We start from the raw sequence: 19,148 nt of genomic DNA on the forward strand, positions 1-19,148 counted from the left end.
GTATCGAGTGGGGCAACATGAAAGGATCATTTGGTTCTGTGTACCAAAGTCCCTACAAACAAGAATCATAACTTTTAAAGTAAATTCAGTATTCATATCTGTCTAATCCATCTTCTTATGGATAATTTACTGACAGATGAGGACATCCTAAAACATAGACAGGTGAAGTTTTACAAGATGAATTAATTTTGAGTTCTTTATTTAAGAATTATAATATTCAAATATTTAGTAGGATTATTTTTAATCATTTTTATTTTTTAAATCCTTTGCATACTGAGAACCATGTATGATGATTTTAAACATATTTAGTCAAACAGAAGTCTCAAAATATTTATCGGATCACTGTTCTAAGCAAAGTTGTTTTATGTTGGTTTACTTACATGAACTTTTTATCCAAGCTGATCAATAAGCCAATAAAATAGGCTGACTGGGCTTCATTTCTGTTTACCTAAAACGGAAGTATACATATAATTCAATTTATGTTTGCATAATATGCAAATTGTCAAACAAAATCTACATATTAATTAGACACGTCTAAGGAGGGATTCAAGGAGCCTTGGTGGCACAGTGGTTGAGCACTCAGCTGCTAACTGAAAGCTCACCAAATCAAACCCACCAGCAGCTCCATGAGAGAAAAGGCCTGGCCATCTGCTCTTGTAAAGGTTTCAGCCTAGGAAACCCTACGGGGCTGTTCTACTCTCTTATATATAGGGTCGCTATGAGTCACAATCAACTCGACGGCATTTAACAACAACAACACAGAGGGATTCAGGCTGGAATTAAGTTGTATATTCTAAATTGTTTTTTCATAGAAAAAATATACATACTATTTAATAAACTTCATCAACCTTAGAGCAAATGCGTTGAGTCATTCTCTATAATTTCAAATGCCTATAGTAATTCGATTGTTGAAGGTATTCTTAAACAAAGTAGCCAGTTGGGATTACTCATCTAAGAAAAGACTCTCTTTCATTCTCTCTCTGTCACACACACACACACACCCACACACCCACACACACACACTCATGTGCAATATTAGGAAACAGTTCAAGGATTTCAAAACAGGATATACCCACAAAAATGAAGATAAGACTACACTCTAGTCCCTTTGACCTTTGTAATCAAATGAACTTTCATTCTTTCAGTGCTGCTCAAGTTATATTTTGCTGCTCTCCCTCTTCCTTCCTTTCTGGCAAGTGGTGAGGATGCCATGAACATTTTGAAAGGGAAAGATACCAAGCCAATCACTCTTGGAAAAAATAAACTATATCTTCACTGTTAGCTGACAATTTTGGTACAACCAAGAAAGATTTTTATGCGAATAACCAAGCTGTAGTACTTGTTAGCCAACAATTTGGTCCAGCAAAGACAGGCTTTTTTTTTAAATCAATAATTAAGTGGAACTATATACAAAGGATTCAGGATTTTACTTTATCACATTGGTGAACTTGAAGGCATCACGTCTGGATCCTCACAAAGCTCAGACTAAATTCTGTTTTTGGGTTCTGGGATTCTGCACTAAACATTCCAGCAATATGGTCATTTACTTCTGTCAGGCCAACATTGTCCCTCCTCCGTACCCTGCTACCTTACCACCTCTGGCAGTCACATCCTTACCCCTGAACTTAAAAGGTTTAAATTCAGCACATAATTTGAAATTGTGCATGGGGTACCAATCCTAGACATTATCTTTGCTTATCACATGTCACTGTTCCATTCTTAAATGAATCATGTTCTTACATATTTCCATAGAAACTTCTTTTCACTTTCACTTTGAATAGAAACAAGATCACCAAAATTCCTCTTGCAAAATTCTCGTCCATTGACCATGGTTTCCTTCTCTTTGCTAAAATAATACTGGTATTCTTTGTAAATAACCCACCCATCTTCAGTGACTGGTGGATCTGAAAAATAAATGAGGAGAAGTCATACATTTTACTTATAAGAATTCAAGTATCTGGTATGTAGTAGGATACACAAAATGAAAAGGACACAGCAGCTATGTCAGAGGTAATTGTAACTCTGAGAGCCCAGAATAAGCAGCATGTTCGTGACATACATATTGAATAACCTAAGGCCACATACTCACTTTCCACTAACCCTGTAAAAACTACCATTTTCTCTTCCCAGTTAAGTGCCATATTTCATTACTGGGTATAAGAACCCCCAGTGTTACTTTCATCAGTTGGACAGCACAGCTGAAAGGATTTACATACATGCACACGTGGTGTTCTAGGTCAACGAGTAGAAATGATGAGAAGATGAATTTTAGCCCAATATAAGAAAGAACTTTCTAACAGCTGGACTAGGATGCTTCAGGATACAATGGGAGTACCAGGGAATTCAAGTACCAGGAGGGCTCCTAAGGCTGCTTCCAACCCATGGGTTTCTATGGTTCTGTGCTAAGGAAGGAGAAACTTTATAATCATATATCTCTGAGATACCGCATTAGGGTGCCTTATGTTTGCGCATTTGAACATCTCTCTGGAGAGGAAGACCTGAGCTTTCATGAGATTCTCAAAGATACTGAGACCTACTGCTCTGTACCTTCCTAGGATAAGTAACTTTTCGCTGGGAAAGGAAAACAAAGAAAAAATGACTATAAATATGGAGATCAGAAAGTAAAGAAACACCTACTGTCTTGGGGAGCTGGTGTTGGCTCAGGTTTTGGTGTTTGTCCTATAAAACAAAAGAAAATTAAATACAAAATGTGCTTGAACTTCTGTTTTTCAGTCACAACAAGTAGAAAAAGAAAAGGAAAGAAAAGAATATTAGTTTTAGAATCAGGAAGCCTAGGTTCAAATTGTTAGCCCTAATATTGTCAACTGCAAAAAGGAGTTAATAATAGGTGTAAATATGTGAAATAAAATATGTGTGATTGATATTTGTAGGTAACATCTATTAGGTAACAATATTAGGGCTAACAATTTGATCCTAACAGATGTTAATGGAGCCCTGGTGGCATAGTGGTTAAGAGCTCAGCTGCTAACCAAAAGGTCAGCAGTTCAAATCCACCAGCTGCTCTTTGGAAACTTATGGGGCAGTTCTATTCTGTCCTATAGGGTCGCTATGAGTTGGAACCCATTCGACAGCACCTAACAACAACAACAATAGATATTAGTTTTCTTGGAGACTGTGAAATTATTTAAGTAGCTGTGAAATTATTTATAATTTCATTATTCGAAACTATTAAATGTGGATTATTTATAAAATATAAAATATATTTTCCTCAAAGGATCTTACTTTAATTAACTGCATGGTTTAATAAAAATTAAATGTAACATTTTTCTTTCCAAGTAGTTAATGATATAACTGAACTTTGTTGGACTCTGATAAAAGGGTTCTGGTTTCCTAGTTTTTGGTCTAATTAGTTTACAATCCTGTAGTAGTTTAAAGGAGCCCTGGTGGCACAATGGTTAAGTGCTCAGCTGCTAACTGAAAGGTCAGAGGTTCAAACTCACCAGCCACTCATAAGAGAAAGATGTGTCAGTCTGCTTCTATAAAGATTTACAGCCTTGGAAACCCTATGGGGCAGTTCTACTCTGTCCTACAGGGTCACTATGAGCAGAAATTGAGTGAACTCAACTAACTAACTTGACTAAAAATATAAAAGATATATTAGTCATTGATAACTCAGAGACCTTTAAAAAACTAGCCACCTTTTACTCCTCTGCTCTGAGGAAAGCCCTCTGAAAGCACTACTCTAGGCAGGAATTAAGGAAAACAATCTCATAGGCAGCAGATGAATCAAGTATCTCCAGCAGTAGAGTTGAAACTGTTGCCAAGGCTCTCCAACACAAGATGGCAGTGCAGTCCCACTTATCTGTTTACAGACGAGGAAGTTGATGTATATTTTGGTTCAAGGTTTGTTGGTTGGTTTACTTTCTTCATTATCTGTCTGTCTATCTATCTATCTAGGGCTTAAAAATGGTGCTTGTTCTTTGTGTTGAATATTCACCTGAGAAATCAATATTTAGATTATTTGGATTTAGGGAAACTTTTACTTATCTAGTGATTAATGAGAAGGGAAAAATTTTTTAAAAACTGCATTTTCACTGCTCTGTTTGCAAATTAGTATACACACTCCTGCTCCCACTCCTCGCTCTAGAACCTGAGCCAAAATCACGGCTCATGGGAACTATTCAGGAGGACGTGACTCTCCCGGATTCCCGGGTGGCCTTTTGATCTTCTGTTCCTTTGGAACATTTATCTGCACTGAGAGACTTCATTCTTATCTTGTGAAATGATGGTCCCTGACAGTTCCCTTATTATTTTTATTTTGTCTATTTGGTTTCACTAATAAATGGAAGATATTGGGCTGCCGAGAGTTTAGTTCTCCAACCCAAGATAAAGGAGAGGAAAGATTATCATACCTTTTTTTATCTGACAAATCCAGTTGTTAAGATGTTCACAGTTAATATCATTCCAGAACATGCCAGGGTCACCTTTCAGCTCACCACAATATTCAACATTTTGATAATTATTGGGTTCTCCATAAGCCCAATGTTCATATGAAACCTATATTAGAAACATTAAATTGCAATCATTTACCATTTATGTCAGGCCAATGTCAATCATCTATCCAAACAGGAAGGAAAGAAATGTTTGCACTTTTATCCATTTACTTTTTTTTCACGATAGTTGTGCTTTGAAAGCAAGGTTTATAAACATGGATGGGAAAGAAATAGATTTGATTAGGTGGAAACTGTGGAAGTTGAACAGAGTATGCTGCCAATTGTTATAGCATTTACTTTACTCTCATTAAATATAGTGGATTCAGGATCATGAAAGTAGGAATTATAGGTAGGAAAAACCTGCAAAAGAGCTCCACTCCTCAGTATTGGCAGTTCTTAAATTTACAACCCATTCTTAAGAGATAATATTTCAGTGTGCTGCTGCAAGCTTTCTCTTTTTAGGTGTCTAAGATAAGAAAACGCAAATAGTTCTTCTTACAAAAGAAAAAGACCTATGAAATATTGCCTACTAGGCTATCAAACTTCACCAAAATGAACAGTGGAAATAAATGGAGGCCCTGGATTTTGTCCTCTATGGAGTTTTCAAGGAGCCCTGGTGGTACAGTGGCTAAAGCGATCGGCTGCTATCCAAAAGGTTTGCACTTCCAAACCACCAGCCACTCTGAAGGAAAAAGATGCGGCAGTCTGCTTCTGTAAAGATTACAGCCTTGGAAACCCTATAGGGCAGTTTTACAGCAATGGGTTTATAGAGTTTTCGATGTTGCAATCACAGTCCACAGGGTTTTAGGTTGAGCATTATGATCTGTTTTCCAGAGACCTAAATATAAAATCCAAATATCAGTGGAGCCATCAAATACATCTTCTTACCCAAGTGCCTTAAAAGTTGCAGGTGGGTTGTAAGAGGAAGTAGAACTGAAATTACATCAAATCTCTTTCTACCACAACTAGAGCCGCTAAACATTGCCAGCTGGCGCCAGAGCTTCTCACTTATCCATTCTCTAGAATGGAGGAAGTCCGACAAAGGCCAATGGTTATTAATGGAATATCGAAAGTTGCATCACGGTCCAACGATCTATGAGATGCTACAAAATGCTCAATTTTTAAGAATTTTAACTACCTGCACACCCATTTTGCATTGTAGAATGAAGATACTATACTATATAAATATGAGTTTTCATTCAAATTTTTTTTTCATTCAGACAACCATGCTGAAAATCTACACCTTGCATGATTAGGAGAACTAAACTGGGGAAGGGGTGGAACCATGATTAAAAAATAGTTATTTTTTGGCATAGAAAAAATGTCTCTAGCTGTCATAATGAACAGTCTTTCTATAAATTTGGATTAAACCAAATGATTACTTCAAAATAAATACAGGATAAATTAAGGTGAACATATATTACATCAAATTACTCACAGGAGAGCCGTCACTCCAAGAAAAGCCCTCTGATGGATTTCCGTATGTCAATCCCAACCAAAACAGTTCATGGTAGCTTGAACTACTCCTACAATACACGAGACATAAGGAAAACATATGCATGAAACAAGTTTGGTAACCTTTGAGGACTACAAAGATTTGAAAGTTACCTCCAAACCATAAATTAGGACACAAAATAAGAGATTTAAATGACTAAATATAAGCATTATGCAGTAAACGTGCGTATTGGGAGAGCCCATAGATAACCTGAAAATGGGCAACTGTTGAGGAATAAATAATTGTAAAGCACTGAAAGATGATCATTCATTTACTCATTTAACAAGTACGTATTATGTGTCTTGCAATTTTATAGTGCAATTCATTGCTGGATTTATGCCTATGAGATTAAGGATGCAGAAGTGAAACTAGATCAAACAGAATCCATGAATTTCGGATATGATGCAGATACTCATGTTAGCATTATGAGCAAACACTTTTAAAAACATAAGAATACTTTCAACATCATTTGCACCAAATTAGTAACAGAAAGGAACATTATAAAGAAAAGACACTTACGTTATCAACCGCCAGATGGCTTGTTGTTCCTCTTTATTATTGATACTAGCTAGATCTCCACCCAGAGCTCTACAAAAATCTCGAGATTCAAACCATGTTTTCTTGTCATGTTTTCCTTTTGTAAAAAGCTAAAAAAAATATGATTTTAAGAGTAATTTTGCCTTCATAATTTATCAAATCAACAGAAGTAATTATTAACTTTTGATGAGATTTCATTTATAGAAAAGCAAGAAATTGCAATGGACCAAGACAATGCAATTCTCTTAGCTTAAAATCAATTTGTGAGTACAAAGTTCAGCAACAAAACCTGGAGGGTGATCTTGTTGAGAAAAATCTTAGAAAAAAATTACTTAGCAGAGGAGAAAGTAACTTAAAATTTTAAAAGCTTTAGATATATGGGTTAGGCTCATTGTAGAAGACAGAATTAATCTGGTTAAGTGTGAAAATTGGCATCAAGGTGGAAAAAATGAAGGAAAGTTTTAGTACACAGAAATTAAACATAAATGAGGAAAAACTTAAGGAAAATAACTTCTTCAACATTGTGCCATAGTTCGTTATTGTGTTTAGCTTAAACAATGAGTAACCCGGCAGCCTTCCAACACTTTGTTGGTAACCAGTTGCTTTCGAGTCTATTCCAACTCATGGCAACCCCAGGTGTATCAGAGAACAACTGTGCTCCATGGAGTTTTAAATAGCTGATTTTCAGAGGTAGATCCCCAGGCCTTTCTTCTCAGGCACTTCTGTGAGGACTCTAACCTCCAACCTTTTGGTAAACAGCCATTTGCACCACCCAGGGACTCCACTTTGTTGGTAGTGTCCTACAAAACTGCCTTCTCTTTTTTTCCTTTTGTTGTCATTGTTAGGTGCCATCCAGTTGGTTTCGATTCATAGCTACCCTATGTACAACAGAACGAAACACTGACCAGTCCTGCACCATCCTTACAATCTTTGTTATGCTTAAGCCCATTGTTGCAGTAAATGTGTCAATCCATCTCGTTGAGGGTCTTCCTCTTTTTCACTGACCCTCTACTTTACCAAGCATGATATCCTTCTTCAGGGACTGATCCCTCCTGATAACATGTCCAAAGTATCTGAGATGTAGTCTCGCCATCCTTGCTTCTAAGGAGCATTCTGGCTATACTTCTTCCAAGACAGATTTGTTCACTCTTTTGGCAGTCCATGGTATATTCAGCGTTCTTCTCCAACACCACAATTCAAAGGTGCCAATTGTTCTTTGGTCTTCCAGCTTTCACATGCATATGAGGTGACTGAAAACACCATGGCTTGGGTCTCAGACTTCAAGGTGACATCTTTGCTTTTCAACACTTTAAAGAGGTCTTTTGCAGTAGATTTGCCCAGTGCAATGCATCTTTTGATTTCTTGACTGCTGCTTCCATGGGTGTTGATTGTGGATCCAAGTAAAATGAAATCCTTGACAACTTCAATCTCTGTTTATCATGATGTTGCTTATTGGTCCAGTTGTGAGGATTTTTGTTTTTTTTTATGTTGAGGTGTAATCCATACTGAAGGCTGTGATCTTTGATCTTCATCAATAAGAGCTTTAAGTCCTCTTCACTTCAGCAAGCAAGGCTGTGTCATCTACATAACGCAGGTTGTTAATGAGTCTTCCTCCAATCCTGATGCCCCGTTCTTCTTCATATAGTCCACCTTCTCAGATTATTTGCTCAGCATACAGATTGAATAAGTCTGGTGAAAGGATACAACCCTGAAGCACACCTTTCCTGACTTTAATACATGCAGTACCCCCTTGTTCTGTTCGAACAACTGCCTCTTGATCTATGTACAGGTTCCTCAACAGCACAATTAAGTGTTCTGGAATTCCCATTCTTCACAGTGTTATCCATAATTTGTTGTGATCCACAAAGTCGAATGCCTTTGCATAGTCAGTAAAACACAGGTAAACATCTTTCTGCTATTCTCTGCTTTCAGCCAGAATCCATCTGACATCAGCAATGATATCTATGGTTCCACGTCCTCTTCTGAACCCAGCTTGAATTTCTGGCAGTTCCCTGTCGATAGACTGCTGCAGCTGCTTTTGAATGATCTACAAAATTTTGCTTGCGTGTGATATTAATGATATTGTTCAATAGTTTCTGCATTTGGTTGAATCCCCTTTCTTAGGAATAGGCATAAATATGGGTATCTTTCAGTTGGTTGGTCAAATTTCTTGGCATAGAGGAGTGAGCACTTCCAGCGTTGAATCCGTTTGTTGAAACATCTTAATTGGTATTCTGTCAATTCCTGGAGCCTTGTTTTTCACCCAATGCCTTTAGTGCAGCTTGGACTTCTTCCTTCGGTACCATCGGTTCCTGATCACGTTACCTCCTGAAATGGTTGAACATCAATCAATTCTTTTTGGGACAGTAACTCTGTGTACTCCTTCCATTTTCTTTTGATGCTTTTCTCTTTGTCTTTATCTTCATCAGTCAGTTCTTCAAATCCTCTTTTTTAGCAAGCAAAATTGTGTCATCTGCATATCGAAGGTTGTTAATGAGACTTCCTCCAATCCCGATGCCAAGTTCTTCTTCTTCATATAATCCAGCTTCTCGGATTTTTTGCTTAGCATAATCCCATCATCATAGCCTAGTGGAAAAGGGGATTTGTTTCCCAGTGGACTATGACTGCCAAGCTGTCATCAAGCAAACTGAGGCAACCTTTACCTCAATTCTCACTTGAGCTATGCAGACAAAGTTACCCTTAGCACGTTTCCACATCACTAACTCCAAAGATTCTGTAGAGCACCTCAACTTGCTAGACTCTGGGTATAAAATTTTATTTTGTTAAATAAAATTTACTATCATCTGAATTTTGTTAATAATTCCCACATTCTGATTATTTACAAAGATGGTCTATATAAGTCCAAGCAAACTCAAAAGCACCCCCCAAAACCAAACTCATTGCTGTCAAGTCAATTCTGACTCACAGTGACCCTATAGGACAGAGCAGAACTGCCCCATAGTGTTTTCAGGAGTGGCTGGTAGATTCGAACTGTTGACCTTTTGGTTAGCAGCCAACTCTTAACCACCATGCAACCAGAGCCCCCAAAAGCACGCTAAGCACCTCTAAAACATGATTTCTTGTGAAGCACATATTTTGATTTGTTGAGTGTCTCCCTGGATAGTGTCTTACTGGAACCCTTGGTTTACTTCCTAGCTCTGGAGAACTCTGCTGCTTCTCTCAAACACCTCCAACAAATCTCCATAGCCTACCACTGTCAGACTAATGGCTGTGTATTATATGAACTTGACTTTTGTGTAACTCAACCATTTCCAAAGGTAACAATAAAGTACCTGATTTTCTTTTTTTTTTGCCATGTCAACATTTTTTACACATACAATTCAATGACATGTTGTGCAACCATCACTACTGTCCGTTTCCAAATTTTTCTATCCTCCTAAACAGAAGCTCAGTGTCCCATAGGCAGGTAGTCCCCCTTTTCCCTTCCCTGCCTCCAGTCCCCGGTAACCACTAATAAATGTCGGGCTCTATACACTTGCCTATCCTAGATATTTCATATACGTGGGAATGGGATTATACAATATTTGTCCCTTTGTGACAGACTTATTTCACTCAACATAATGTTTCCAAGGTTCATTTGTGTTGTAGCATGTATCAGGACTTCATTTTTCTTTATGAAAGAGATCTGCTTTTTGTTAGTCCTCAAATAAACCATTTATAAAAATCCATCCTGTATTAGCCCAATACATCCCATTCTATGTAAATTAACTTTACCTTTGACTGGCCTTTCTGCATTGAACAGCTCATGGATTTCTTATTGTTACTAGTGGGAGTGATCAACCCAACAAGTAGCCACATCCCTGTTGAGCTGAAGAAGACGGAACAACCTCATTCGGATGCAAGTTAGTAATTCAAGTTCTTCTTTATCAGCTTTGACTAGCTGTCTTACAAGGCATGCCATAGCCATATGTCATTCAAAGGGCTTGAAGAAAAGGAAGTCCAGAGAACAGGACTATTAAAGAATAATATTATTTAGCAGAAAATGAGCACATTTCTGTCTTTTGCTAAGTATAACCTTCTCTAGAAAAAGATATAACTTACAAGAGAGAAAAAAGACCCAAATGCTTGATTCATTCCGTATTTTGTTTGTTTTTGTGTTTCTATTTTTGTTTTTGTTTTGTTTTGTTTCTATTTTTGATTGTCTCGTTGTTTGGTTATTTTGGTGAACTTGATTGCATACAGAGAAAATGGACAGTCTGGCCCAGGAACGTATAAAATAATAGTAGAATGTCTACTTGTCATTTGAAGGGCACTGAAAGGCCATGTGCCTTTATCTATCAATGCTTTAATCTCCCACCATTCTGATAATCATGAGTTAAATCAGAAAAAAATGGAACATTATCTCTTGAATGCCTAGGTTGTATCACTGGAGATTAGCTTATCAACTAAGTTGGCTAAAAGCTTGGGATCCGACAGCAAGACAAACATGAGATACTATAGGACAGCATAACAGGCAACAGAAATTTTCATCCAGATGAAAAGAAGTGTGAGCTCAGACTAGGACAAAAAAGCCTAGGACAAAGAAGAGAAGCAGAGAAGGGGTGATAAAGGCAAAGCAGGTGAAGAAAGCCTTCTGGTAGTTCTTGTTCCGCTTGTGCTTGTTGGCCTAAATGCAACGGTTCTCAACCTTGACTGGTCATTAGCATTCGCCCGAGCAAGGAGCTCTTTAAAAATTTTTGATGCCCAGGCCCCCTCCAGACCAATAAAATCAGAATTTCTAGGGGTTTAGCCTGGACATTGTTTTTGTTGTTACTTTTAAATTCCTTAGGTGATTCCTTAGTCTAAAGTATATTCCAAACTCTTCCTTATCTTTACAATTGATCCTTACCTTGAAACACAAGCTTGATTTACCGGTGGTGCCCCAATCCTCTGGACATTTGGGTTCAGGAGTGGTGGTAGGCTCTGGTGGGCGAGTTACTCCTTCTGCCCAGTGTTTACACACAAATTTTGCCTTCTCATCACATTTCAAAACATCCCATAGTCCCCCTGCAATCCCCGTTCTCATGGCAACACACCCTGCCTTTCGTCCTGCACAGAAAGCACAAGGTGGGATTCATTAAACTGGTGCTTGCTAAAGGCCTACCATGCTCACAGAAGACATTTCCCAACTGAGTCAAATTGTGTGGTGAAATCTATGTGATGAGAAAATGTAGAGGAGAAAGCCTGCCGCATTTGGCAATTGGCTAGAGCTACTTTGAACAGTTACCATTCATTTGTTAGCCCTGTATCCCCAACTTAATTATGATCTCAAATTGTAGGGGTCTTGATAATATTTTGTATTCCTGACATCTGGAAAGATGCCCTACGTATAGGCCCTTAACAAAAAAATTATTTTAGTATGATCAAATTTACCATGATGGCAAAAATTGCAGTTTAATTTTCTTTTTTTTTATTTCTTAGGATCTTTTTTCTTCCTAGGGTCCATATAGGTCTCCCTGGACAGTGCTGTGAAGCCAGACTTCAAAGCTACACATACCTGAGCCAGAGAATCATTCTGATTTGGTTTCATCTTAAAATGCAAATATCATTAGCTACCTGATAGAGCTGTGGAAAATGCCACACTTGATACTCGTAATACAAAATGAAGAAGACACTAAGCTTAATAGCTGTGATTCTGTTTCACAGTCATGGTTATTTCCACATAGTAATAAACTGAGATAGAGCTTTGACCACATCAGAATTCCTTGCTGCTAATAGAAGGTAGCTTTTTATTATTATTATTTTAAATGACATTAAGAGTTTAGAAGTAATTCTCAAAGTTCTGGGGAGGAATGCATTTTCCAAAATATCATCTGAGATCCCTAATTCCTTTCTCTATTTCCTATAATAATCTTCTTCCATTATCAGTACTGAAGCAAAATTTAATAACTCTGGAGTGGATGATGACTGGGGCTGCACCATCTGTCATCCCACTGACAGCCAGAATCCCCTCAGCTGAACTAGTGCCCATTCCTCCTAACACGGTGCACTCAGTCAAAGAGGTCAGCCTCCCTTAAGAGGGAACCACCACCCTCCAATCGAGGATATAAAATAAGAACGGTTGCAACCAAGTCATGGCTCCAGACTGATTTATTTTTATTCCCTAAGGACATTTCAGGATGAATCTCAGAATCCTACTGCTGAATGAGCAATACTGGCCAAGTTATGGAATTTTGCTTAAAAGGTAAGCATTACCTTTACGATTTTATCTTACTGTTTTTCAGAAAGTTCAATAATTAAGTAAGAATCACACTACCGTAATTATTGATCTAGTTTCCTTATTGATAGCTTAGAATACACATTAAAAGAACTGCTGAAGATTAGGATTTATTAGGCCAATTATTTAATCCATAGATGGACTACTCTTTTTCTAGCTTTTTACTCATACACAATAAAACATTTGCTATAAACAATGTTGAATTTTCCTGGATGTTTTCTTTTCATACTATATAATGTCATACACTGGCAATACCAGTGTATAAAGAAAGCAAAGCATCTTTCACATCCTTTTTCAGAAATTACTTGTAACTTCTTACAAGGGAAGGCAAATCAAAATGTATAGGAAGGCTTAGTGGTGCTTCACAGACTTGGGAGTTACACAAATTACAGGCTAAATCCATGCTCAGGAGCCTTCTAGTCACATAAATTTTCTGAGTTCCAGTCTCCTTATCTTGAAAATGAAGATACTTAAACTTACCTTGCAAATTCTTATAGGGATTAAATAAAACCCAAGGCATTAAAAAAAAAAAGTTCCGACGAGTCGATTCCGACTAATAGCAACCCTATAGAACAGAGTAGAACTGCCCCATAGGGTTTGCAAGGCTGTAATCTTTATGGTAGCAGACTGCCACATCTTTTTTCCACGGAGCGGCTAGTGGTTGAAACTAACGACCTTTTGATTAGCAGCCGAGCACTTAACCACTGTACCACCAGGACTGAACACATTGGCACATGGAACATATCAAAAGGATGAGGTCCACATAAGTACTATCCCTTGCTCCACAACTCAAGCACACTAGTGTTTCTATTCATAGTTACACTGAAAAGCTTTATATCCCTTCAATATAATATAGTTTTAAGTTTTCAGAAATAAGTGCTCCAAATGGAACACTTGTGACCGTCTAGGATTTCATAAATAGTTTTCAAATATAGCAGAGCTAGATAATCTAGCAATTCCCTCTTCCTTTTTTTCTTAGAACACCCCAAACTAACTGGGAAATTAAAAAGAAAGAAAGAAAAACAATGCGAGAAGGAAATATAAAATATTACTAGAAGTGCAATTAATTTACACAGTCTATTTGGAGAGGCACAAGAAGGAACCACAGGCTTGCCTGACAGACTTGTAGGTTGAATAAAGCCCTCAGACCAACGCACTGCACATACCAGGCATATCTGCATTCCAGTGGGTGAAATGAACCCCTTCCTCAATGGTCCATTGAAAGGTTCCTTTGGTTTGTACATCTGAAAGTCCAGTCCAAAAATATCTTTCTGGCCTCAATCCAACCAAACTCGTCAGAAAGGCTTGTTCATATCTTAAAAAATTAAATAAACATACAACTAAATTTTAGAAAAATTTATATAAATTTTTCGTAATATCAACATAAAAAAGTCTCAATTCTATTTTTGAGCTATAATTTAGTTGGTAATTCAAACGTTTTGTATTTTATTTTTATGTAACTTAAATTACATAAATTTTTATCAAGGACACATGAGCCTAAATAAGGAAAATACCATATAACTGAATGAATAAAATCATTCAAATATATTCAGTACATTACTCTGTTCCTCACCAGCCTCTCTGCCCTTCCCAAAACACATTATTTTTTCAATATAAGAGAATTTTGAAAACACAAAGGCAAAAACTATAGCATTGTTAAATACTTTGTTTACAAAAGCAGTCCACTTTTCAAATAGGCCAAACACTCTACTCAATTCTTGATTAACTAAGTTGAGGGATGGTAACATTATCAAGGATAATACAAATGGAAATGCCTGCATGAATTTTCCCCTCAATTTCATGCTCACATCAAGAGATATAGAAAAGCAGAGATTCAATCTCTAGAAAGTATTGGGAAGCAGAATCACAAATTCCAACACTTTTCTCTCTCTCTTTGGGTTTTCCTCTAACTATTTGGCATAATCTGGTAAAAATATGATTTGGATGGCAAGGGAACCAAAGTTTGTCTTGATTGACAAACATAAACAACGTTTCCAGGAACAAAATAACCATACATGACTCCAGAGAGAGCCAAAAGGGTAAGGCAGAAAGAGCCGATAGTAATAGGACATTTGTTTGACCGTAGTCAGAATAATTTCATTCCCTAAAGGGAACAAACCAAAAAAATTTAAAAGTTCCAAACTCAATTAAGTTTTCTTAAATGCCTGAAAACCAAGTTTCTCAACAGCTTGTGAGCTGCTGAATATTAAATCACAGAAAACACATAGAGAAAAAGAAACCTAAAATATAGTGAAATCTCTGTACATAGTGCTCCAATAGACCATAAGATCAATTATAATGCAGATCAGAGAATGCTCCCATGGTACTTAAAGATGAGCATCTCACCTCCTTGTCGTAGGATAAAAAGTATCTATGTTCTGATTTTCAGATGCTAGCATTGTATCATGATACTAATTTTGTTCATGAAAGAATGTTGGTTGAAGACAGGGTCTTCCATAGAGACTGTACAAATGCTATGACACCTTTCTTTTTTATCAAAAGATTTTTAATATCAATATGTCCCCCAAATTTTTATTGGGTCCACCTTGAAAAGTGAATGACTATAATTTATTGTGTTAAAACTCAATAATTTATTACTTCTTTATTGCAAATGAAATGGGCCCTTTTTAAGTTGCTTCTGTGCTTAATCCAGTGCTTTGCAAAGAACAGGTGAAGAATAGATAAGCACTAAACTCTTAAAAAGGAGCCTTGGTGGTGCAACGGTTAAGCACTTGGCTGTTAACTGAAAGGTCAGCAGTTCAAACCCGCCAGCCCCTCTGTGAGAGAAAAGACATGGTGATCTACATCCATAAAGATTACAATCCAGGAAACCCTATGGGGCAGTTCTACTCTGTCTTATAGGATCACTATGAGTTGGAATAGACTCGATGGCACCTACCATCAACAACAACAAACTCTTAAAAATGGATGGGACTCTAGAGTTCAAAATAATAACCTCCCCACCACATCAGCATCCACTTAAGTGATTTCAGTGACTGGAATCACATAAGTGCCATTTTCTTGGAAGCTCATTTGAGGCTATTGTTTAGATTAAAGTGCTCTTCTCCTGAGATGAAACCTTACTTGTCGTTGATGGTCCTAATGCCCTCTTGAGGACCTACTCAGAACAAGTCAGGCACCCTGAGGAGAAATGATGGTATTACACATCACCATTGAGTCTGTCTTTACATTTTTCCAGTCTAAACAACCCCAGTTCTTTCAACCATTCCTCCTGTGATAAGGTATTGAATATTTCACATATCTAACTGCCCTCCCCAGCCTCAAGGTCTCTTTTGAAGTGTAGCCCCAATACAGAGTACAATGTCCCAGTCTTCAGTCAGCACAAAGTACAGTAGCAAAATATCTTATTTTTAGAGAATTGACTTAGAAATGGAAATTTATCAATTATATATTTATATAATTTATCAATGATATATTAGCTCATTTCACTGGTTAGAGCACTAGCTCAGAAGAAGCTTCTAATTAGTTTTCAAAATCCCAAATCTTTTCACATAAAGAGCTATTAATTCAGACTTCACACATTCTGGATTTATATAACTGCTTCATTTTTGAAATAGAAGTTTACCTGTGTACCTATTATATTTTGCCTTGTTAGTTTTGCTTTATTATTCCAGGTCTTTTAAGACTTTTTGAGATTTGAGTCCGTTATCTGGTATATGAGGTATACATCTCAGATTTGTGTCTTCTGGACTTTTGCTATGAAGGTCTTTCCTGTTTTCATTCAAACTGTTGATTTTTAAAAACTTGTTGAACAAATATAGAACCTGCAGAATCTTCTCAGACAGCCTCCATCCAGTGCGGCATGGATGCCCTAATCCTGTCGTTCCCAAATCTGGCTGATGATAAACATTACATAGGAAGTCTTAAAATACAGATGCCTGGGCTTCTCAGCCACATGAAATCAGAATCTTTGGAGGTAGGTCCCTGGAATCCGTAATGTTGGAAGATCTACACCTAATTCTGTACCTCAGCCAGATTTAGAAGCCATTGCTGTCAGCAGCCCTGATTGAGAACTTGTTCGTCAATCTATGATTTCAGCCTAATTTGACCCACATTTCAGCCCACGTTTCTTTTTGTATTCAAAAAGACATATGGAGGTGTTCAATAAATGATCAATTATATAAAACACTGATTATATAAAACGTGATTTTCTTGGCCTATCAGCCTAGTAAATGTAGCAAAGCAAAACAACACAAAGAATGGAAGAATGGAAAGAATGAATAAATGAATGAAAGAATCATTCAGAAAATCTGTCTGTCCTTTTTATTGTTGGAGGGGGTGGTAAAGATAGGACTTTGAGTTAACAAATTTTACTCACATTCTTGCTTTAAAAAATTTGGCATAAACTAGATCAGAAAAAAGTTATATCTTTTAACTACACTTACTGAATTATTAGTAGAGTAACTCTTTTGAATATTGCTTTACAGTACTATAAGTAGCATAATATTTTATAATGTTACAAGAATCCAAATAAGGATATTATTTTTCATGCTTCTACCTATGTACACAATACTTGAAGATGACTTGTAATTTATGTAGAAATTTAGAGCATGTTCATACTTAGGTGTTTCTGATTTTTTTAAATTATTTTATATACTTTAAAATAAAATTAAAGCAGTTACATACCTGTCTTCAATAGTTGTTAGATAAGCCTTCTCATTTCCACAAGTTTGGTTTGCTTCTGTAAATGTTGAAAGTGTGTGTCCAATCAAATAGCAGTAAAATCCATGTCTTTTCCAGCCCTATTAATTTTATCAAGCAATAAAAAATGAGCTGATTTCATTAGTTATTACATAATATTATTTTAGTAATTCCCATAAAATTATCTTGAAACATAAATTAATAAACAATAGCAATGTCTGTCTAACAAACACAGATCTGAATAATTTGAAATGCAATGATAATCAATTACATGAATAAAGAAAATATCAATGCATTGTTCCTCATATGACAAATTATGACAGAAAAAGTGTGGCGAAAGAATTTCTTCACTTACTGACACATCTTCCAACAAAAACTGTTTGTGAAATGTTTAAAAGGGAAACTGAACAGAATGACTAAGATTTCAGTTTTAAAATACGTATCCACAGGAATTATTCTGGAGACTAGCAAGTCTACTTGCCTATTGAGACCAGTAGTGGATGGTGAGTGTGGGGATATGTGACATTAAAATATGGATGTATAAAGGCCTCTTTTGCTGCACAACATGTTGAGACTTGTCCCCAACATGTTGAGACATGTCACGACTTGTTTTTCCAAACCCGTTGCTGATTGGCTTGTTTACCTGAATTCCTCCTCCCTTGCCCGAGGCTTATTGTTGTTCACCCAAAGCCGATTGTTCTGTTACTTGCTTCACTGTTTGCTGTATTGACTATAAAATAAACTCCTGGGACTGAAGGTGGGTTCGATTCCTCAGAGTGACCCTCCTGGCCCCACTTCTCTGTAAGAGTTGTGGCATTGGTTATTGTCTCCGCCGCCCTGACAATCGCCGCCGCTGCGACGAATGGTGCCCCGTGTGAGGGCAGACTGCCGTATAGCTGCATAGGTGCCCTCGCACTCAATCCCTTTAGGTGGTGAGTATCGGACGTCCGTTTCAGGCTGTTTAAAGGCACAGCCCAAGAGCGGCGCGGTTTTTCCGCAGGCAGAATTTTCCCGAACGCTCTCAGATCAGGCTGCTTTAGCCCCAGAGCGGCAGGTCTTTCCTGACCGCTCCCAAGGGATTTCAGGCTTCAGGCCAGGAACTTTCCTATCATTCTTTCCTTCATTTTACTATTCCTCCTCGCTATGGGGAATTCTCTTTCTCCTGAGCAGCATCAACACAAAACCCAGTAGTTGGGATTGTTAAAGGCCTCTAAGCTTAAGGTGTCAGAAGAAGCCCTTACCCAACTTCTGCTTTTAATTGAATCTGCCATTTCCCAACAGGTAGACAATTAGCAAGCAGCTGAAGTTCTTTGTCTCCAGCTTGCTTGTGAAAATGCTAATGCTGACTGTCGGGCTGTTTTAGCTCTCTTAAAGGTACAGAGTCTTAATCTAGCTGAAATGATTAGAGCATGTCAAACTGTTGGCACAGAAACTCATAAGGAACAAGTATTAGCAGCAGCTCTCCGTCCATCCACTGCCACCTGTTTTGGGTGCAGTAAACCTGGACATTTTAAGAAAGACTGTCACAGTTTAAAAAACAAAAACGCCAACATTAAACTTTCAGCCCAAAAGTGTCCCTGCTGTAGTAAAGGCTTTCATTTGGCTAATATATTCTGGGTTTCTCTATGCTACAGCCCTTTCTGGAAAAAGTTTTACTCATGCCTGTCATCATTTCATCCAAGCCATTGCAACTATGGGATGTCCCCAAGCCCTTAAAACTGATAATGGTCCTGCATATACTTCTGCTAAATTTCAACAATTTTGTGCCACTTGGAATATTCTT

At 37.3% G+C, this 19,148-nt stretch overlaps 1 protein-coding gene across 1 annotated transcript in view; it reads right to left on the reverse strand.

Annotated features, from left to right (window-relative positions):
* Positions 1–19,148, reverse strand: part of MRC1 (mannose receptor C-type 1) — a 127,057-nt gene that overhangs the window by 31,250 nt on the left and 76,659 nt on the right. Inside the window, exons 13-18 of the mRNA XM_023735071.1 lie at positions 6,469–6,596; positions 5,893–5,980; positions 4,374–4,518; positions 2,638–2,679; positions 1,741–1,904; positions 381–448 (exon numbers count right to left, since the gene is read on the reverse strand). Coding sequence (XP_023590839.1) covers positions 381–448; positions 1,741–1,904; positions 2,638–2,679; positions 4,374–4,518; positions 5,893–5,980; positions 6,469–6,596 — 635 coding nt within the window. The remainder of the gene's footprint in view (positions 1–380; positions 449–1,740; positions 1,905–2,637; positions 2,680–4,373; positions 4,519–5,892; positions 5,981–6,468; positions 6,597–19,148) is intronic.

This window comes from Trichechus manatus, unplaced genomic scaffold (assembly GCF_000243295.1).
Source record: "Trichechus manatus latirostris isolate Lorelei unplaced genomic scaffold, TriManLat1.0 scaffold00075, whole genome shotgun sequence".
NCBI classification, from domain to species: domain Eukaryota; kingdom Metazoa; phylum Chordata; class Mammalia; order Sirenia; family Trichechidae; genus Trichechus; species Trichechus manatus.